The 23,999-nt window shown below is 34.9% G+C and overlaps 1 protein-coding gene across 2 annotated transcripts in view; it reads left to right on the forward strand.

Moving 5' to 3' along the window:
* The window catches only part of LOC306876061 (rho GTPase-activating protein 15-like), a 35,092-nt gene extending 12,883 nt beyond the window's left edge, over nt 1–22,209 (forward strand). For both annotated transcript variants that reach the window (XM_079426959.1, XM_079426960.1), the window contains 8 exons: nt 1,128–1,226; nt 1,482–1,620; nt 3,148–3,270; nt 6,202–6,300; nt 6,398–6,475; nt 6,808–6,942; nt 14,670–14,775; nt 20,702–22,209. In XM_079426959.1, the coding sequence (XP_079283085.1) occupies nt 1,128–1,226; nt 1,482–1,620; nt 3,148–3,270; nt 6,202–6,300; nt 6,398–6,475; nt 6,808–6,942; nt 14,670–14,775; nt 20,702–20,885 (963 nt within the window). In that variant the 3' untranslated portion in view covers nt 20,886–22,209. The remainder of the gene's footprint in view (nt 1–1,127; nt 1,227–1,481; nt 1,621–3,147; nt 3,271–6,201; nt 6,301–6,397; nt 6,476–6,807; nt 6,943–14,669; nt 14,776–20,701) is intronic.
* The last annotated feature ends 1,790 nt before the right edge of the window (nt 22,210–23,999 follow it).

Below are 23,999 nucleotides of genomic sequence, written 5' to 3' on the forward strand. Positions count from 1 at the left end.
TCCATCCCCAAAGAGACTGCTTGATTCCCCCTGCCACCCTCTCTCAAAGTCAGAAAAGTCTGTTTTAAATGGGCAAAAACTTTGGACGTCTATGTGGAGTGACTGTATGGGGGGAAGGAGAAATATATTCAGTGATCTGGCCTGGTATTTTAGAGACTGACCACTCTAAAATGATTTTAGGTTTTTGAAATATGCAGTGTCAGCTCTCTTTAAAATAACAAGTATCTGTTCTGTGCAACAGTATTTGACAATTCTGACCTTAGCATTGGTGTTTTCTTGCATTATTTTTTCTGGGAAGGCCACTTATTCTATGCGACTGTGCCATGTGATGTTATGGCAGTCTCGAGAAATAAGTCTAATGTTTAGTCAGGTATCAAACTAATAGCTTGTCAGAAGGCTTAGTGCATCTGAGATTTCTCATTTTCCCTCTTGTTGTATTTTTGTTTGTTTGTGTAATTGTATCCCTGAGATCTACCCTCTTCACACAATGTTTATTATTGACTGCATTTTTAGCTTTTATGGAAAAAAGGGAGTGTTTTTTTTTTCTCCTCATACACTACCCTTCAAAAGTTTTGGTTTGGTAAGATTTTTAAAATAAGTGTTTTTAATGTTTACTAAGGATGCATTTATTTGAAAAAAGAAAAAAAAGACTATTTTGTATTTCAATATATTTTAAAATGTAATTTGTTTTTATAATAATTATTCAATAATTATTTTATTGTAATTTATGCAATATTGCTGCTTATTATTATTATTATTGTATAATGAATTTTTCTAGAATGGATTTTTCAGGGTTCTATAATGAATAAAACATTTAAAAGAACAGCATTTATTCCAAACAGAAATCTTTTGTAACATTATACTCTCTTTTGACCAATTTAATGTGTCCTTGCTGAATAAAAGTAGTAATTCCATCATAAAACTAACATTTATTTGCTTACAGTTACATTTAGAAAAAGCAAGCAATAAAATATTGTACTATTTTGCTATATTCAGTTCTAGAGTTGTGATGTAGTACAGTTTATTAATACATTGGTCTGTTATTGGCAGGTGACGTGCTAGCTTGCTAGCTGTATTTGTTTGAATGCCACTTTTAAACTTTCATTTCAACTGTCTTTTGCAAACAGATAACCACCTCAAATGGTCATGAGTTTTTGCTGCAGGCAGATCACTTTCCAACCATCTGTAAATGGCATGATGCCATCAAGAAAGCAGTGGATAGTGTGGTAAGTTAATTGCTAAAAGGAAAAATAGCTTTTTATACATTTTTTACATTAGCATGTACTCATTGGCGGATTTAATTATGGGTCTTATCCTATATATGAAGAACTGTATTTTTAAAATATGGGTAGGTAAATAAATGGTTAAATACATCAGTAGCTAAACATCTAACACTGGGATAAATACTTCAAATAGCACATTTTTTTGGATGTCATTTCTGTATCTAAGTGATGAATCTTTTATATGATGTTGTGGTGTAGTCGAGTGGAGCTGGAGGCCAGAGCTGTGGTAGAGCGGCCCTACACAGGTCCAACAGCATAGAATGCTTGTCCAGACCGACCTGTGAACCCACCAAACCTAAACCGAAAGAGACCAAATCTGAAAACAGACGCTCCATCAGTGAGTAACACGTATGTGTGTGTGTGTGTGTGTGTGAAAGAGAGATATGGGAGAGAAGTGATAACTGGCAATCAACACAGAGAGTTCAGAAACAGTGAGTGTGTCGGGGTTGCAGCTTCGCTTCACCACTGTTTAATATCCACATTCACGAGTTTAGCAGTACAGATGATACGGTCTGTTTACCAAACCTGTCTAGATCAAGTTTCACCACAAAATCAAAAGAAAAAAAAAAAAAATATTATTTATATATATATATATGTGTGTGTGTGTGTGTATTTATTTTTTATTAGTGCCGTCAAATGATTAATCGCAATTAATTGCATCCAAAATAAAAGTTTTTGTTTACATAATATATGTGTGTGTACTGTGTATATTTATTATGTATATATAAATACACACACACATACAGTATATATTTTGAAAATATTTAAATGTATTTGCATGTATATATTTATATAATTTATATTATATATAAATATATGTAATATACAAATATAGCATATTTTTCTTAAATATAAACATGCATGTGTGTGTATTTATACATACATAATAAATGACAGCACTATTTTTTATATTTCAGAAATGAGAATCTATTGAAAACAATGGAAATAAAAAAAAAGAGAGAAAAAACTTCAAATTTAAAATCTGTAAAATGCACTTAATTTGTTATAAATTTATATTTTGTCATGTTACTATATAAATATCATAATGGTCCAAAAATTTGATCTAAAATGTATATATACAAAAAGAGTAACATATAATTTCTGTTTTTTTTTTTTTCTCGTTTGATTTTGGATGTTTTTGAGCAATTCACTGTTATGAAGCATTGTAGATATTTGTTTTTTCCTCGGTGCAGCTGTGGTCACATTCTGAACAGGAAGCACAGCAGCACCTTGACCACATGCAGTTTTGTTACTGCCAGACAGCGTTACAGCGGGAACATCCACGTTTAACATGATTACTGTAAAATGCAGATACATTAGCGCATCTCATTACATCATTTACCATATGAGACAGAGACCAACAGAAGCTGAATTTCAGACATTATATACGGCTGTTCTGAACTCCGTTGAGATGTTGAGTAAGACGGAGTCAGTCTGCTCTCTGTCAATCATTATTATAAATTACAAGCTACTTGACACTCTCCAAACGCTTCTGTCATTGGTAATTGCAGCATTTTCTGCCCCGAATGAGTATCAAAGAGAATTCATTTACTACTGTACTGAATACTGGGCAGTAGCTCCGAGCTCTTGCTCGTCACATACTAATCACTGGACTTGTGAAGATGTTGTAATATTGACACTAACATTGGCCGGAATCAATAAATAAATGCTGTGAAATGAGATATTCATGTACACTGGAGAATATTTCAGTAGAAGTAGTGTTTCTGAAGTGCTTTTGAGCAGTGTGAAGAAAGGAGACACTCTTATTTGCATGAGGAGGACCTGCACAAAGACAGCCTCAAAAGAATGTGGCGAGTGTTCAGTGACAGCATTGTTCCTGTGTCTCCTCTGATCCCCCGCACAGTGTTAAAGCTGAATTACAGCGCCTCAGACAGTGCCGACAAGAATGGAGTTAAGAACAGACTGAAGAAGTTCATCTCCAGACGGCCCTCCATGAAAACGCTACAGGAGAAAGGCCTCATTAAAGGTGAAGCATTCGCCATGTGCGCTCCACACAATACACTGTAAAAAATTAAAATTAGAATTTTAATTTCCAAAAAAAAAGGTAGCTGTGGTTTCCAGAATAATTCTGTAAAGAGTACAGTAAAAATGTAACGAACAACCATGAAATTGTACATATATATTTATATATATATATATATATATATATATATATATATATATATATATATATATATATATATATATATATATATATATATATATAACCTTAGTAAAAAAAAGTAATATAGTTCAAATACATTTATTTCATATTAAGTATAGTTAAAATCTATTAACATATTTACTGACAGATAACTCTGACTTTCTGATATAAAATTTATAATTAATCTTTATTTAGCGTACTACTTGTGCACAATGCACATTTCTTAATATCAAGTATAAAATGTGTTTTAATGTCACTTTTGATGAGAATTGTATGATCTTTAAATAATATCAGTCTTTAAATGCAAAATATTTAAAGTGTACCTGAAGTGTACTTGCAATAGTTCCACTTTAGCACTATCAAATATACTAAGCATATCTTTAATTTACTTCAGCACTACTTCCGCATAATTAAAGTGCATTAAGTACAAAATTAGTTGTTCCAAGTTAGCAGACTTTAAGTGTTTAATATATAAAAAGTAGAATTGCAGGGCATTTTTATTATACTTAGCATGAAATAAATGCAGTAAATCCAACAGCCCTTTTCTGCCGAATTAGTGTAACCATGCTGCTACTAACCATGCTGCTATTAAACATGCTGCTACTAAACTGGTATTTTACAGTTTTTCACCTTATATAGTAAGGGAACATTAATATTTCAGGGAACTGTTAAAATTACAATCATCTTTTTACAATGTTAAGCTCATCGTCGACTATCAGATTCAAATATCTCATGTTTTTTAGTCTTATTCATTTAACAACTTTGCCCAGTTGTAGCCCAGTTAATAGTCATAATTACATGCTACATAATTACAGGTTACATATTACGTGATGACATATGAATGTGCAATCTTAGGACATTAGTTTATTTTGGCTCTGCATGTTTCCATATTAAACACAAATGTGACCCAGTTAAAAAAAAAGAAAGCAAGACATTCTTTTTCCTTTACACATTATAACAGTTCAAGCAATCCCTGACGCAGATTCTTAAAGACTGTAACTAATTTATTCCATTCATGGCATACACCAAACATAACATTAAAGGATATTTTAAGCATACTTGGAGCCCTCGGATGAAGGTAATGATATATTTAATTTCCTCTGGTGTCAAAAAAGACCCTTAAATGTAGTATCTGTGGGGGTAAATGGGAGATCAAAGAGGACAATATTGAGGGAATGAATAAAACTACTGTGGGATTAACAGAATAGCGCAGGTGGCCCCTAACACAGCTATCGCTGGCAGAGCTCCAAGGCCAGCTAGCTCGAAATTAGGATCGTTCCATATTGTACCGACGTAATTTATTTAGAAGTGCCCCTCCTGCCTGATATTTCTCTAGGAAACCTTCTGAATGTGCATTTGTATGCAAAGGTTGCTTGCTTGCAGTCATTTATGCATTTAGCACATCGCCACTTCCCCCCAGCTCCTCGCGGGTGCCGAAATGAGAGCAGGACATCTTTGATGTTCCAGAAGCCTCTGGGACAGCTCGCCTGGTCCTATATGAACTCAGAAAGCCAAATGATGAGGGCACTTGCACCTCTGCTCTGACAACTGTAGTTTTGCTCATTATGGAGCGTTCTGATCTTTTGTGGGCCATCTTTGAAATATGACTGCCTGAAAACATTCCGCTATGCATTTCAGCTGTGAAATTCCTGGGTCACACGTTACATTAAAGTGCTCATAATTATATGTCCTTAAATAAGCAGGCCTATTGAGCTCTTCTTAATCTGTAATTATTTTTTGAAGCAGCTCGTAATTACTCATTGCTATTATAAGTGCCAATCATTTAAAAAAATATTATATTTTTTTGATTAATTAATCACAGATATCTTGCAGATATTTGTTGAAAAAAGCCCCCAGATTTAAGACATTGTTGTGATAAACGAGTACATTGAATAGACAATACAAAAAGTCAGTATATTGTTTATTTCCACACAATTAACATAAACGTGGTTTTTCAATCTTATCCCATGAGATGCACAAATTTAAAGCGATAGTTCACCCAAAAATGCAAAAACATTTACTCACCCTCATGTTGTTCCAAACCTGTATGAGTTTCTTTTTTATGTTGAACATTAAAGAAGATATTTTGAAGAATGCTGGTAATCAAACAGTTGACGGTCCCTATTGACTTCCATTGTATTTCTTTCTCTACTGTGGAAGTCAATGGGGACCAACAACTGTTCAGTTCTTCAACATATCTTCTTTTGTGTTCAATATTAGAAAGAAACTTGTACAGGTTTGGAACAAAAACATGTGAGTAAATTATGACAAAATTTTGGGGTGAACTATTCCTTTAAGATGCTTTATTAAGTTAAATGCATTTGTTTATAATTAATTGTACTAAATAACCTCATTAAATTGACAGTTCTACTATTATTAATCTTTATGCTACTTATTATTGTTATTACTATTTTATATTAATACTGTTAATAATATTATTAGTAATAATTTAAAATACTGTTTCATGTTAATTTATTGTGCTAAATTAACACATTAAATTTAGAGCTATGTTATTATTTTTATCATTATTATATTATTAATAATGGTAATCATTCATTTTTTGCATTTATTGTATTAATGATATTGATTTAATAATTGCATTTAATGATATATTATTAATTGTTTTTAATCATTATTGATACGTTTAATATGAATAAATAAACACTTATGCCATGGACTCTGTAATACAAAGTGTTAGCAAATCCTAATTTAGCTTTATGTACTTATTATTCTCAATGCCATGTTTTTTCACAGACCGAGTGTTTGGATGTCACATGCTGACCCTGTGCGAGAGAGAAAGGACCACAGTGCCCAACTTTGTGAAGTTGTGTGTGAAGGAAGTAGAAAAACGAGGTATGGCTCAGAAAAGATGGTTCTTTTTTAAAGAAATGAATGTGGTAGTGCCTTGCTGACTGACTGACTGACAAATGTCTTTACCCCATCCTCACAGGCCAGGATGCTGATGGGATATACAGGGTGAGTGGCAATTTGGCCATTATCCAGAAACTACGCTTCCTAGTTGACCAAGGTAAGTTTAATTCAGTCATTATCTATCATCAGTGGTTGGTTTAAGGCCAGCAGCTGAATCAGTGTTCATCTAAATGACACATTATCAGTTTGGTTCTAAAGGCTTAGCTGAAAGATATAAAGTGGTTCGTTTGTATTAGGCTCCACAAATTGTTTGATAAGGATTTTCAATGTGGTTTGATATGCAGTGAAATGCAAGCAGGACAATGAGTTTGGCTCTCAAGGGGCGTATTAACGTTGACATAATGATTAGCATTTTTTAATTTCCTCATCAAACGACTGTTGTTCTAATTCTCTCTGTTGGCTTCTCTGACTGTGTCTCTCTTTCCCCAGAGGAGGAGCTCGACTTGGGCGACAGCCAATGGGAGGACATACATGTCATCACCGGAGCGCTAAAGATGTTTTTCCGTGAACTGCCAGAGCCCCTGTTTCCCTTTCGCTTTTTCGACTTGTTTGTGGAAGCCATTAGTAAGTACTGAAATCGATACTAGCGAATCAGTGTTATTGCAACAAATATTTGGGGTTAGAACCCTAAAATGTATTACAAGGAATGATAAATTACCTTTCCAAGAGATGTGAGACCTCAGAATACTCAAACTGTGCTCAAGTACTCCACAGTAACATCAAGTTATTTCCATTCATGGTTTACAGCTTAGTTTGACCCAGTCCTCCTAACTGTAATTCAAGCTGCGGATGGCTAAATCGCTCGCCACTCTTGGGTTGAGTCGTGCTATTTGGGATTGACCCTCTTAGACGCATTCTTGCAGATCTGTCAGCCAAAAGGGGTCGCTCTTTGACAGGGAGGTGCTGAGATCATTCAAACTCCCTGTTTGGGCAATGGGGGAATTTCTCAGGCCAGAGGGCAAAGTCAGGGCCTGTGGTCCAGACAGAAACTGTCACCAGATCGGCCTTAGTGTCACGTGTAACCTCCCTCCAGCAGCACAGAGCAAACTCTGGGCCTCATCTCGAGCGTCAAGCTGACGCCAGGGTGTTTCTCGTGGGCAATCTACCTTCTGTGAAATATATGTATGTACCTTTGTGCTTAAAACAACATTTGTCATGCACTTTTGTTTTATGACTTGCTCGGTTTCTGAAGCCCTGTTAGTTTATAAACAAACACTTTCAGATTAGTGGCCGTGTGAACTACATAGTGGCGATAAGCTATGTACTAAGCCGTGTACGGACAAGTAAATAGAGAGTAAGTATAGAGCAAATAGGCAATGCAGAACATTGTAGGCACAATTGCAGCTTTATGGACCTAAACATTGTGAACAGGAATGACGGAAGATAAGTTCAGAGTAGAAGTTTTCAAACCTTTTAATGCCAAGAACCCAGAATTACAATAAAGTTCAAAAGTTTGGAGTCAGTCCCAAACTGTTTTTTTTAAGAAATTAATATTTTTACTGACAGACCTTAATAAGATCTCTATTGAAACAATGCTGCTTTTTAAACATTGTATTGGTCAAAGAATCCTGAAAAAAAGTGTAATGGTTTCCACAAAAATATTAAGATTTCAACATTGATAATGATAAGAAATGTTTCTTGAGCACTAAATCAGCAGATTAAAATGATTTCTAAGGATCATGTGATCATGTGAAGATTGAATACTATTTTTATTAAAATGAAACCATTTTTTAAATTGTAATATTTGACATTAATATTTGTTCTTACTCTTACAGTATTTGTGATCAAATAAATGCAGCCTTACTGAGCATCTTTTTTATTGTTTTTAATGGTATAGTATATTTATACAGGGAGAATGCAAGTAAGAATTATAAAGACAAAACATTATTTGAATAAATAAATAATTGACCTCAACCATGTCATTTTAGTAATGCCAAAACAAATAATTAAAACATATTCTGGAAAATAGTTTTATTAGGTTGGCTGTGTTAAGTCAAGTGTCAATGTTTAAATGTGATTTATATGTTTTTCACAATTTTTCATAAATCTTTTTCTCTCAAAATTTTAGTGGACTTCCTAGCTCCCTCTTGTGGCCCCGTGAGGGTCTTGTTTTAGGATAGCATCACCAATCATAACTGCGTAAATCATGATTGTTTTCACACAGGTTTCCAGAACTTCCCTGACAATATTTTGATAGTCTGAATATATCTACTTTATCTATGCTTTTTAGAGAAACTCAACCTACAAATCCCATATTTGTTTATTAAAAAAAATATTCACAGCAAGTTTAAGTTTTTTTTAAATCAATGAATGATTTATATTCTCAGTCTTGAGATATAAACCAAAAGGCCAATGCACTTTTTTTGTATACAATATATAAACAATAAACTCCTAAATTGCTGCTTATTATAGTTAGTAAGGTTAATAAATTGTTAAGTTTAGGTATGGGGTAGGATTAGGGGTGTTGAATATGGTCATGCAGAATATGTGCTTTATAAGTACTCATAGACAGCCAATATATTAATAATAGGCATGCTAATAAGCAACTAGTTAATACTGAGAATCGTTCCCTATGCTAAAGTGTTACCCTTAATTTAATCAGACTGATTCAGTCATTTAAATATTTTTGTTACTTTAGGAATGGGTTAATTTATACATGACAATAATTTGACTAAACTTAACCTTCCATTCTTAGTATGATAAGTGAATCTCTTTGATGACTCATTACTGATGAATCAATATATGAATATGTGAATAAATTAACTAAAAATATTTTTTTAAGTTTTAAATATTGGATATTTTATGGGTTTTTTTATGTGTGTTTATTTCTGAGACTAACCTAATCTTGTAATTCTATTCTATTCTATTCTATTCTATTCTATTCTATTCTATTCTATTCTATTCTATTCTATTCTATTCTATTCTATTCTACACAGGGCAGGACAGTAATAAGCCATCTCTAACGTGCTGTAGAACAAGATTGTTTGCACTGTAGACTTTCCTAGTATGTAGGTTACTAAGCTCCTCCCCGTCTGTAATATTGGCACGGTTTAACGAACCTTGGAGCTCGTCTTACATTTCATTTACCGAAACTGCCCAACATCCTGTTTCATTGATCTCACTAGACCACTGACAAGCAATTTCAATGAATCCAGCTGATACTTGAGTGGCTCAGGTCTTCTGTATTGGTCCATCACTGTCAAAAGAGGACAGCTCCTCTAACCATGGCTGCCCTTTAAATGGGTGGTATTAACTAAAGGTCTCTGGAACGGCACTTTGGACAAGGATCCGTTCAATTAGGACAGCTGCCCAATCGCACACTGCTTCTGGAGAATCTTGTGGAACTCTAAGTAATTTAAGTTTACTGGAAGTTTTGGCAAATTATTAATATGTAATCTTCAGGCTTAAGACTTCGCCCAGCATTTAAACGGCTCCTTCGCTCATGATCTGTGAGAAGCTCAGAGCACATTTCGTCTTCTCGCTTGCAATCTGTATGTTTATTTAAAATGTACTCGCACTCGCTCCCGCAAACCAACATTTGGGCTTCCTAGGGTCCTCAGGTGAACAGTTGGCCTAATTTTCCATTCTTTCACTCGGTGCCTGTTGTGGATGTGGCAGGCACCAGCTCTTGGCTCACGATGGACTAAATCTATTATTCATATTGCCTGGTATCTTAGCGACATTGTCCTGCCACCTGTCCATTAGACAAGCTCGCCTTGTTGTACAAAGCGAAGACATACTTGTTGACAAATGGAGGCTTTGTTCTCCAGGCCCACACACACAATTTGGCGTTTGTGTAGTAATCTGGAAAGTTCATTCAGATGGACTGTATCTTTATATCACATTTGAACCGATTGCGTATTCTAAAAAGCGAGATTTTAAAGATTTCCATCTTGACTTTTTCTGTGAGAATCCACAGTGCCACAATTGTAGTGAACAATGTGCTGAAATAATGCCAATCAGAGCTGCGTCAGACAGTACATCTGTCATAACATAATTGTTTGTCTATTCTGATGTTATGCTCTTTCAAACTTCAGTCTGTGAATCACAAGCCTTTACATTCTATGCAGCTTTCCTCATTTGTGCAACGTGGCCTCATTGCCATGCAAAGCTAGCATGCAGAAATATTTTCAAATGCATAAATATCTTCCCAGTCTCTATATTTTATAAAGAAGTTTTTCATGTTTAATAAATTACAGCGCCGATCGTCTAAGACTTTGTTATTCATAAAGCAAAGTATTCAATTGGGATACATTTAAAATCTTAATCATAACCTGCAGGACTATTTGTCGTGTGCTAATATTTGCCTTGACGGGGCTTAAAGAAGCCCGCAGACAAAGCTCGCAGATGGGCTTATCCTGAGAAGCAAAGCTGTACTGCAGTAAAGATGGTCTCATTGTTTGTAATTGGATTATATTCACAGATTTTTGTAACCAAAAGTGCATCTATTCTTTACTGTACATCAGCTCTTTTCACAAAACAATGATTCTCTCAGTTTGATTTATAGAGTGTGCACTGTAGCAATGGCTCTGTCTCATTTGTGCAGCCGTAGCTACATAAAAATGTTTCATCTGAACTGTAATGTAAGAAAGTGACATCCTGTTTTGTCATTTTACCACAGAAAAACACATTTACCAGGAATTACTAATGATACCTAATATTACAAAGAAACAACTAAATCATTTTTAAAATAATATTCTCGTCTCCCAAAAAAAAGTGTTTCAATTAGTATTAATAAATAGTGTTTAAGTAATAAATAAATCAGTATTAATTAATGGTTTTAGTTCTGTATTGTAATAATGCAAGATTGTATGGAAAACATTTTTTTTTAATTTTTAATTTTTAAAGATCGTAATATATATATATATATATAAAAAAATCCATGCACTTTTTTCATGTAATTTTGCATTATTAAAATACATATAAACGAATAAATAAATATTTTACTTAAAAAAAGTATGGTAACACTTTACAATAAGGTTCATTACTTTAGTTAACATGCACTAAGAATGAGCAATACTTCTACAGCATTTATTAATCTTAGTTAATGTTTACTAATGCGTTAATAAAATCAAAAGTTGTGCACTGTGAATTGATATGGACTAACAATGAACAACTGTATTTTCCTGAACTAATATTAATAAAGATGAATAAATACTGTAATAAATGTATTACTCATTTTTCATTCATGTTAGTTAATACATTATTGTAAAGTGTTCCCAAAAGTATATATATATATTTCGGATATATTATGTTATGTTATTATTATAGAGTTTTTAAACAGAGGTTTGCATTCGTGTGTTTTAACAAAAAATACATTTTAAATGCACACATTATGGATTTATACCCACTGCATGCCTTTCTCAAAACATTCCCTTTATTTTAAGAGCAGTCCCCTTTGATCCGAGTACCGTAAGAACAATGCTTACCATAGTGAATTCATGCTGATTTAGGGTATAGGCATTTTGAACGAGTTTTATATTAATGACACTGTCCCCACCATCTGTCCAAAATACAGGACAAGGGACCATCTCCAATATGCTAGCCACCAAAGGCAAAGTAATTAATGACAGCAATAATGCCAGCAATAATGACTAGATTAAATATTTTACAGGCCGACTGCCATGCAGTGTCAAAGCCAAAAGAAATCTAACGGCCTCCACTGAGATAATGCTTGAAGAGAAAGTCATAAAAAAAGATATTGCTTGAATAAAGTAAATGACAAAATGTTGTCAACTGTAGTGAAGAATTCTAGTTCGTAACACACATTTTTTCACTAATTATGTGGCCTTGACATTAAAATTGATGTTAACATTCTATTTTGAGTGGTTTAGGGCATCGTATGCACAATTTTAAGCCCCAATGTTATAGCTAACTCTATAAAAAAAGCACAAAACATTGTCCCTCTGCTAGTGGTACCTAGAGGAGCGGGTCAGAGATTCACTCTCTGTCCTAGAACATGGTCTCTGTCTGTGCTCAATTGACAGACCTGGCATCTGACAGGGGCATCTGCTAGCAGAGCCTGTGCCAGCGCGGTGTATACATGGAGACATCTGCTCCATTAGTGCCCAGGGGGCATCCTGGGCAGTACAGTAGACTGGGGGCATAACTACTGCCAGCTCCCTTCCATGGCACATCCCATGAATAGCATGGCGTAGCTGTTAGCCAGCCACAGTAGGAATAACCAGTGATGTTTTCTTAGAGTAAGGAAGACAGACGAGATTTTGCTCAGAATGTGTAAACAATCTAAATTGATTGACAACATTGTAAATTTGTTTCATTATGATAGTTAATCAACACAGTTATACTAGGTATCATTTTATGATGCATTTGAACCTTTTTGGCCACCTATAATAAACTTCATGCTGTGAAAGGTGTTTGAACAGCATAAGAACTCATATAACTTTTTTTTCTCCCATATGAAATTGTGAATGTCAACAGTGTATAAGAGATGCCTGTATGCACATTCAAGTTGACAGTGAGGCAATTTTAGTGGAAATGTGATATGAAACAGAATTTGTAAGCATTATATATAAATAACAATATATTAAAAGGATTTGTTAATTGAAATGTATGACAAAATACAATTGTTTGGTCTGCTTGATGTATATGCAATGCAATCAGTACTGTACACTGATACGCTTGGATTTAGTGTAGTGTAGTCATATATATATATATATATATATGTGTGTGTGTGTGTGTGTATAAACATCTTTTCAGCAAGTACACATTACATTTTTTCTACTTCAGATAAATGCTGTTCTTATTAACTTTCTGTTCATCAAAGAATGCTAAAAGAAAACACTTATCATGGCTAATAAAAAATGGTCTGGGGAAAAAAATGTTTCTTGAGCACCAAATCAGCATATTAAAATGATTTCTGCAGGATCACGTGACACAGGAGACTGGGGTAATGGCTGCTGAAAATTCAGCTTTGACATCACATTGATACATTTCATAGAAAGCAGTTATTTTAAATTGTAAAATTATTTAATAATTATTAAATTTCTCATACTGTTTGTATTGTATTTTTAGCAAATAAATGTAGCCCTGGCATGCATAAGAGACTTCTTTCAAAACCATTTAAAAAATCTAATTTTTGAATGGTAGTGCATATTTGGCTGAAACTGGTGGCTGTAGAATCTTGAAGGTCTGTTAATTCTCTTTTAAACAAATCCGTTACGGTGAAATTTGAGCTGAGGGAGTTTGGAGTGCACACAGGTGGCCCTGTGAAAGCTCCATTTCAACATCTGCTCAGGTTCCATAATGATATTGATCAAAAGCATCGAATAAATAATTCAAATAGACTCTAATCTTCCAAACTTCCTTATCAACAATAAATTATCCTTTTACTTAGTTTACCATACAAGCTTCTTTACACTAACAGTGCTTGAAATAATGCAATCAGCTATATTACTATATCCATCATAATGGGTTCAGGGAACTTCAAAGTGTCAAAGGTCAGGTAGTGACACTGATGTAGAATAGTCAGCGCACAGGTTGGGGCCTCTCAGGAGTTTGCCATGAGGTCATCAGCCATCTGACATGTAAAGAGCAGAGGGGTCAAGAGGTCACCGGTTACAGCTTGTGTTACAGCATAACAGCTTTTAATGGACGTGGACTATTACGGACCATTAACACCACTCGCATGTGCCTTCATGTAGGAAAATTGAAAGCCAGAGTGAAAAAGTTTAGGGGTCTTTATGCTTTGATTTTACAGGCGTACTGGGTTATTTTTCTACAACATCTTTAATTGCATCCGTTTAATAGTGAAATGCTTTATAAAGTGATTGCACAGAATCAAAATGATTTTGCTGAGAAGTGTAATGGTGTCAGATAGCCATGCAATTGTACTAAATGTGTTTGCATAACTGCATAAAGGTTATTGCTGCATAAACACAGACTAAATGCTGCTGATTTTGGCAGCTTAAACGGGATTATGTTGTACATAAGTTTTAAAGGAATTCATAATCATAATTAAGAACTAAATTATATCAAAAGTAGGATGGAAATATCAGATAAATAGAGTAATCTATTCGATTAAATATTGCCGTTTTGGTAGGTCAGCAGTTTGGAATGGGACATATTCTGCATGTGGCCTTCTCGAGCATGTCTCTATAATTAATAGAGAAAGGGGTAATGGTCCAGTATTAGGGAAAATTTTGATGTTAGATGAGCTATGCTAATGAAAAAATTATGGAAAAGACATTAACTTCTCTCTGAACCTAGAGGTTCAAATGAAGAAGCAATACCCAAATCAAAACATTTCATCATCTCTTCCCTGCCAACAGAAATTAAGGAGCCCACACAGAAGGTTCAAGCCTTGAAGAAACTGATCCATCAACTCCCCAAACCCAACCACAACACCACGAAACTGCTCTTCCACCACCTGAGGAGGTAGGTCTCTATCCATACACACAACCAAATATTGGGTCCCACACAGGACATTTTGGGGGCCCCTGAATCATTTAGGTGGGTGGTGGGAGGATAATAATAATAATAATAATATCAGTGTCCATTTTAGTTATCTGAGCTTCATTGGTATATGTGAACTTCAGAGGTTTTCACAAACTTCTGTGGTCTGAAACCTTGCACTCTGTTCACTAATGATCAACAAAAAGGACCTTTGCATATGAGCTCTCATTAGAGGTTTACTTTTTTATGTTCGCCTGTTTACTTTGTGAAATTGAACAGAACTGATGTTTACTTGACTATCTAGCTAATTATATCAACCTAACTAGGCTTTCTAGCTTTTCGTTTCACTGAATATGGCTCAGCTTTTTTCAGAAACTGGTCAGACGTTGTCTGTTTAATACTTTATCCTTTTTTTGAAAGGAGCCTGATTTCAGCTTTTTTGAGCAGCATTGAAGGAAAAACTAGTGCAGGTACAAAAACCATATAGGATTGGAATGGCATGTGGGTGTGAGGGAACTAATGACAGCATTTACATTTTTGGGAGGACTATCCCTTTGAGAACAAAGTAACCCATCACACTGCTCTGCACTGCTAGCTGACCTTGACAGTACAAAACCAGACTAGACTATAATCGGAACTTCCCGTTTTTACAAATGGAAAGTTTGTGACGTATTTTTATAATGTTAACAGATCAAAGATTGCCATAGATTACAAAGTAGTTTTTTAGAGTGAGATCAACAAATAGTGCTCAATCTGAAAACCTTTTACACAAAAGTCCTCAATAAACAGGATGCAACGTGAACAGAGGACTCAATATGAACCATAATGTGTGTGTGTGTGCATGTTTCCGTGTGTCAACGCTCAAGTCCTTGTCCATGATAGCGTTACTGGCACAGCCAGAAGGCCATATGGCTAGTCTCCATCTCCCAGGAGGGGTGTTCTATCCCACTTTACCCTTCTGCACATTTACCACCCTGCACAGGAGGGCCACAGGACTCATCTCAGATTGATGAGCACCCCCTCCTCCCTTCCCCCAATGGAACATGCCCTTTGGCACTAGTGCTAAAGTCTGTTGGGTTGCCCATGCCAGGTCTCCCAATCAGAAAACACTAATGTGTGACTGAGAGAGAGACACTCATTGAACAGTCGATTTCTAGACAGGAACACGATATTCTGAGAGTCTGATGTGCTAAAGAAAACTAGGTCTGCATTCCATGATAAAGCTTGACAAGTTTTTTATTTATCTGGTGAACATGCTAGAACACAAACCTGCTGCCTCCTGTCCTACAGTATCCATCATGAGAGTTACAAATATTAAATTCAATATTTCATATTATACAGCAGTGCTTTCCATTTACTTCCACAACTCCATCAAGGTCCCTTTCATCCATCAATAGGTTATTTAAATGATTCTTTTTATGCTATTTAATTTACATTTTTATTTTATTTTTGAAGCGTTATTCTGAATATTGTTTAACATTGATTATTATTATTATATAATTATTGACACTTTATATTATATTATTATTCTGCATATTGTTTAACATTTAAAATTGATGTTTTGGTTTATAATAATAATAATAATAAGAAGAAAAAACTAAACATCAATGTTAAATGTTAAACAATATAATAATACTAATACTACTAATAATAATAATCAATGTGAAAAAAGTAAATAAAACTGCATACAAATAATAAATTAACCTATTAATGGATGAGAGGGTGCTGATGGAGTTAAGGAAGTAAATAAGACAAAAAAAGTTGGAAAGCACTGCTGTATAATATTAAATATTGTATTTAATATTTGTAAATCTCAGGATGCATACTGTAGGACAGGAGGAGGCAGGTTGGTTTTCTATTATGTTCACCAGATAAATAAATAAAAATTCAGACTTTATAATATAATATATAACTCATTACTGCAGATTTGTATTGATTTGTGTTTATTAGATGCATTTTCCTCTGATATTTTTACAGATGACACTTGTGCACACATATTTTACTGCCATTGTGAATCTACACAACTGCCCCTCAAAGCTGCTTAAGTACCACCATAGATAGGAATCACTGGCAGCATTTCCAAATCTGTAGTCAAATCTACACACAGGCACGAGGGCAAAGCATTGTCATAAATTCACTGAATGGTGGCATTAGAACATCCATTCAGCTTTTATTCTGCTTACCAAAAAGCTGTTACAGTGGAACTTGTGGTGACACTGAAAATCCCTGTAGTGCCACCAAGTCTGTTACTTCTCCACAGCAACGTTCCCGCTGCTCCTTTCTCTCATTATTAGAGCAATAAACGGGAAGAGAGCTTCGAATCCAAAGCGCAGTTTGCTTTGTGGGCACCACACCCCGGCCAAGTGATGTGGTTCTGTTTATTTTATATTCTCACTTAAGTCATACTTGTTTCTGTCTACTGCTTTCCCTCTCTAAATATCAGGATGACTTTCCCATGAATAAAGGCAAGGAATGTGTGGTTACAGTGAATTAGGTTGCAGTGTGTTGTATTTGTCTTCTAAGACGAGATGAAGAACAATGAGCTTAGATGCCGTGCAGCTTATGGTACAGCGCATAAAATAGTATTCATAATAATGCACACACCATTTTCTTGTTTTGTTGACTTTGGCATATTTCACACTCAAAGTATCGATATGCATAAACTCCATATCTGCTCAAACGTCACTTTTTGCTTGTACACTTCCTGTCTTTCTCTTATAACACAGGTATACCTAACTGAAGCAGCTCTCTGAACTCCTACTGTCATGCCTTTGTAGGTTGTATTTTGCGCTGACTTGGCTCATCTAAAGCGGGGAAAGTCAAAATCTCTTTGTTGTGGGTGCTTTCTGTGCCCGCATGGAACCAATGTTCATTTTTTTCTTTTGGTCCGTGGAGCCTGGATCCAATAACTAGTTGTGTGCTAGCATTGTGATGATGTGGTCAAGGCAACCAGATTTTCTAAACAGTACACTTGCTCAGTAGTGCTATTTATGTCATTTTTTGTGGGAGGTTTTGTCACCACCACTCATATTTCCTGTTTACCACAAGTGATTTAAAAGGCCACAGGTTTTGTTTTTTGTTAGTAATTCAAGGTTCCGTTCGTCTTTGTGCTGGAAATGAAACCTGGATAAATCCCTGATCAGGAAAGCCAAGAAAAAAAAAAAATTATTCTCATCTATGTTTGGTGTCTCTCAAATTAGATGGAAGAAAACTGCCGTCGTGCGAATTTTGATATCCACCAAAGTATATGCACAGCAGTTTATGACCTTTTATCGTGCAGACAGGAAATAATAAACAATAAAAAATAAAAAATGCAGAGTATCCAAACTGCAAATATCGTATAAGTGGAAAATCAAAGCTCCTCTGATAAAAGTGAGTCTTTCTTTTATAGGTTCAGTCAAGGCCGTCGTCTTATAACACGAAAATGACACAGTTTAAAGCTTGGAGCGATTCTGTAACCCCCACCCCACCTCAATTTATTATTTGTCCCATGATTCTTCAGGAGCCAGTTAGGCTGACCCAATTAGCACTGGCCTCCTAGGCGGGGAATGACGGCATTGTGTGCTATCCTCCATTTCCTGTCATGCCCCGCTTGCAAACGAGATGCTAATTAATAACCATTGGCATCTTGAGCCGTACACGTCGGCTTATGTACGGGATATCAATGATTTGTCAGATTCAACCAAGCGTAACGCAGTCACCTCCGGTCAAGCTGCCCACAGCCTGGCCCTTACCCAGGCACCAGAGCTTCTTCACTGGGCTCCAAGTCAGCTGATGGTTTAATGAGCGCATTTTGCCATAAATACCCAGATACCGAGGACCAGATTGCATCCTTCCCTTTTCCAAATCAACAAATTTCTTTACTGAATGTGTTAATAAAAGGTGAAGGTGTATAAAAAATGCAGTCTCTAAATCTGAGGTATTTTAAAGTGACAATGGAATATGTTTATATAAAATGTATATATACATTTATACAATGTTATCATATATACCTTTTAATATGCATTATTTTAGGACAAGCATTTCATAAAAAAATGAAAAGATAATAGAAATATAAAAGAAAAACACCTTTTTGTTTTACATTTTATTTTTATGTGCACTTAATTTTATTTATTTGTTTGTTCTGTATTATTTATTTGCACTATTTTTTTATTTTTATTTTTATTTATTGGAAATATGTTTCAAGTGCCAACAGGACTGTCTCTTTAGATTACATTATTTTAATAAAAGTTTTGAATTACAGTTTTATATAAAACAATATAAGTAGATATTGTGTTATCATATATATTATTTTAGGACAAGGCATTTGATTTATAAATTAAAGGTCTCTTGAAATATCTTGGAGATGTTGCCACAGTTGTTGGCAAATATACATACACACACACACACACACACACACACATATATATATATATATATATATATATATATATATATATATATATATATATATATATATATATATATATATATATATATATATATATATATATATATATATATATATATATTAATCAGGATATCTGGAAAAAATCTATTGAAAAATATCTATGCATATGTATTTTTAACATGCATATGTACATGTATTTAACATGTATATATTAACTATTTAAATATACCACTGTTATATATTTTACATGGTTCTCTGTTGATGACAGTGTGTGTACAGCCCAAAAAAAGTCTATTTGTTTTTTTTTTTGCCTTCCAGAGTGTCTTCAAATTGCACTTCTTCTCACTATGTGCTGCCACTGTAATTGAAAATTATAATGACTGTAATTAAGCTTCTATCATGATTTTAATCGATCTGGCATTACTGATAGCAGAGATGAATGTGAAGGTGGGGGGGGTCATGTATATAGTGGTGTCACAGTGGCATAATTACCAAAAAAACACTAAAAGGTTCGACAAAAAGCTTCATATTTAATGTTTTGAAAAATCTCTTCGGAAATGAAGTCTCTCTCCTTAAGATCATTAGCAGACCATTAGCAATGGCAGCCGGGATCCTTACATCATAGTGTGCTAATTAGGTTAAAATGCTCATGGCAGGACAAGCGTCTAGCTGTGATGTACAGGGGAAATGAAATGGCCTAGGTTAATTATACACATTAATGGGGAATTATTGAGAGCGCTTGGCCTACCTCTTAAGTTGTGTTTCTCGACTGAAATGGCTTCCCAAAGTCCCAATAACACTCATGTGGAGGGATATCACATGTAGCGCGAACGTTACCTCGTTCAGAGCCGAGTGCGTGAGTATTTTGACAACAACACAGGGATTATAGATTGTTGAGTTGTGTTGCATAATTGTAGACCATTATTTTGATAGATGTGACCATAAACGTAGATGGCACAGGACGTCGGTTACACTACGGTACAATATACGTGAGTGCAGTAAACCCAACACACTCCTAATCAGTACCTTTCAGGACTGGGCCGTGGTGAAACCATACAAAGTGTGCTTCTAAATGTTAAGCCTGCTTCCCACCTCTTAGTCAGGATCCCGTTGACAACTTGGAAAGAAGCCCTCCACCACAATCCCTTCCTCCCTTTCCAGGCCTCAACCCATAACAGAGCCAGAGGGCTCCAATCTGGCTCCTTCTAAGAGTCCTCCAATACCCCAGTATTGATTGTCTCTCCACCACAGCCAAACCTCAGCTCAGACAGATTCTGCTAAAAGTGTGCTTAGATGCCTCCAAAGACCAGGCACAAGTCCTCAAAAACACCCTGCCGATGGTCCGTCACCGACGATCTGAGTAGGGTTTTATGACAGGAAACGCGCACACTTTAATGATTGTACTTGTACGCCATAGTCAGTTCTTCCATTAGGGATCTTCACAAGACTTAAAAAAAACCTAAACTCTATTCATTGCTATTGTATTGCTTCAATGATCTGGTGTTTTCTCTTTTACAGAGTCTTGATGAAGTCAAAGAAAAACTTAATGTCAACTCAGGGCATCAGCATTGTGTTTGGACCAACTCTCATGTGGCCCGAGTTTGAATCCGGAAACATGGAAGTCAATATGGTGTATCAGAATCAAATAGTGGAGTCCATTCTCATTGAATGTGTGGAGATCTTTGGACCGGAGGGCATGTAAAGTCACCCAAGATTATTCTGGAAAAAGAGACTGAAAAAAAAAGAGTGAGAAATTAAGAAGAAAAAAAAAGTGTGTGTGTGTGTGCTTGCTGGCTGGATGTTATGCTCATGTAAAATGGTTTCTTGCTTTGAATTTTTTCATATTTGCTCCTTAAAAAAAAGGTTCACATAAAAAATAATTAAGAGACATTTATAATTTATATATAAACTTACATATAATTATATTTTTGCATAATGCAAATTTCACATTGTATCATACCTCAAAACATCGTTGACAAAATTGAAAAGCTATATATTTGTAATCATATACATGGTCGTTTATGACAGGGAAATTAAGCCATTTTTGTAAATGGGTTTTGTACACTGATATTTTCTAATGGATAATTTTAGTTTGAAATAAATTGACTTTAAGCGATTTCTGGCAGTTTTTTTTTTTTGGTCAACCTTTTATTTGCCACAAACCTGAGATGGCAAACTTGTGATTTCTGGGAGAACATACTTGCAGTCTGTTGCAACAGGTATTTGCTTTGTATTGTATTGTGATGTTGTTTTATTAATGGTAGCTGTACATGTATTGTGTTTTTTTAAGCAAAATTTGTAAAACTGTTTTTGAAAAAACAAAAAAAAAAAATGACATGCCTTATTTCATACTGCATTGAGTTTTCTGCTCTTCTTCCTGCAGCCTCCTTCATAAACTCTGTCCCTCTATGGGCCCTTTGCATTGTCAGATAACGTACAGCGTGATCACATCGGTTTCTAATCAAACTGCCAAAGTCCTCTCCAATTCTCGAACAGCAGTCTCTTTTTATTTGCTTCCCGCAGGCCAGTGCTGAGACTGTCTGCATGGAATGTGTTTTTAATTCCATCCCAGAGATAAGAGAGAGTCTGTAATTACGGGAAGAGCCATCCCTCCTTGTAGCTTTTTCCCTGCATCAGATCCCTCATAGTTTGGCATCTCGAGCAGTAATGATGAAGGGGTACTGGAGGAACAGGAGGGCGACATAAACCAGATTTGCGGGTTGTGAGTCTCTCTAAATCTCGACTGAAAATAACACAGTGAAATGAGATGCAGCTTTTAGTGACCTCTCTGGCACAGCTGTGCTTCACTCGGGGACCTTAACGAGTTCGGCAGGCCACCAAGACCTTCATTGCAGAACCTTTGAAAAGATACACACATTTTTTTTTTTCTCCAACTACAAAAAGTTTACAGAGAGCTTGGATCTTGTATTGAATGTGGTGGCTTAGTTTATCATTACGTTTTGACACCTAAAAAAAAGTTTTACATGTCAGACAGGCTCACTTCAATACTAGACAAGAAAATCCAGAAATAATAAGAAAAAAATAATTAAGGAAATGCAGCCCAGAAGTATTACAGGACAATACAAAAAAGTGCAGATAGCCTTGATTATGATTCTAATGCAGACAAAGCTTTACTTTAATTCCATCCTGTTATATACACTGCTCCTTTGGGATGGAAATGGTCTTTTAAATGACATTTGAATAACAAATAAAAAAATACAGGATATATTGCAGCTTTAATTATTATAATTATTATTATAGTATGGGACTAAAATCAAAATGTCTCATCAGAATTGTACTTATGTCATGATAGCGGTACATTATTTCACACTGTCTTGGTCAAAAGTATAGGCACTGAACATCAGCTGCCCAAGCAGAGCCGAAAGGCCACGCTGTAGAGTTCATTCTTGCATTAAATGCTTCAAATAACAAGAAATCAAAATGTGTGGGTGGATGGACTGAAGTGGTAAGTAACCCAGGGGAGAATATTGGCAGATATTCGCCATGTACATGAAGCGAACGCCCAGATTTATTCTGTGATAGAGCCCATGGTCACATGACACTGGGCTTTGTGCAACACAGCTCACACTTTGAGAGCCGTCGTACTGCAGGTGGTGCTTAGCTCATTAATATGTGCAAAATTAACGTCTCCCATCAAATTGGCTTGTGAAAAGGTGTGGTACATTTTGAGTGTTTGGAATGTGGTGTGAAGTGAATGAATCTTAAAAAAAAAAAGTATTTATTTCAGTATTTTACATAGTTTGTTTGCTGCACAGATTTTGACCATGCCAAAATATATAAACTACCTTTCAGGGTAAATTTTTAAAAATGTCTCTTTATTTGATTAAAAAAAAAATAATAAAAAATACTGTAAAAAAAAAAAAAACAAATACAGAGATATTGAAGAATATGATTACAATTTAAATGTTTTCTATTGTAATATATTTAAAAATATAATTTATTCCTGCGATGGCAAAGCTGAATGTTCTGTCAAATCCAGTCTTCAGTGTCACATGATCCTTCAGAAATCATTCTAATATGCTGATTTGTTGCTCAAGAAATACTTATGCATAATGCATTCTAGCTAAATAAAAGTAACTTCTTTAAAAAAAAAAAAGAATCTCACTGACAAAACTTTTGAATGGCCGTGTGTGTGTGTGTGTGCATGGGTGAGTATATACACTGCCCTCCAAAAGTTTGGAAACGCCCTAGAAAAGTGGGGTTTTGGACAATGTTGGCATGAATCCTTTTTAATTTGTGATAATTTTGCACTGATAAGGGACAACACAAACTACGAAAACATATTTTATTACATAGTTTATACATAGAAAAAAAATACATTTTCGATTCATCAAAATATCCACCATTATATTATAGCAGCTATTGCAGCTCTGCATAATCTGAGCATCTGAGCTGTCAGTTTATTCAAACATTGGCTTTGAATTGGCAATCAATTGTTGAAGCTACAGTATTAAGGTGTGCTGACCCAACAATCTTTTAAAAACCTGGGCCAAGTTTAAACCAGTAACCAGGCATCACAGCTGGCAAAGGGGCATGTCTGACTTTGACATGTATACATTGCCATTATTATGTTTTATTGCTGGTCTTCAATGATAATGTAAATTTACTTTAATGTATTTGCACCAAAAAATGCAAAATTGGATATCGTCCAAAACCACACTTTGCCAGGGATGTTTCCAAACTTTTGGAGGGCATTGTATATATATATATATATATATATATATATATATATATATATATATATATATATATATATATATATATATATATATATATACACACATGCCATCATGTT

Source organism: Barbus barbus (assembly GCF_936440315.1).
Source record: "Barbus barbus genome assembly, chromosome: 10".
NCBI classification, from domain to species: domain Eukaryota; kingdom Metazoa; phylum Chordata; class Actinopteri; order Cypriniformes; family Cyprinidae; genus Barbus; species Barbus barbus.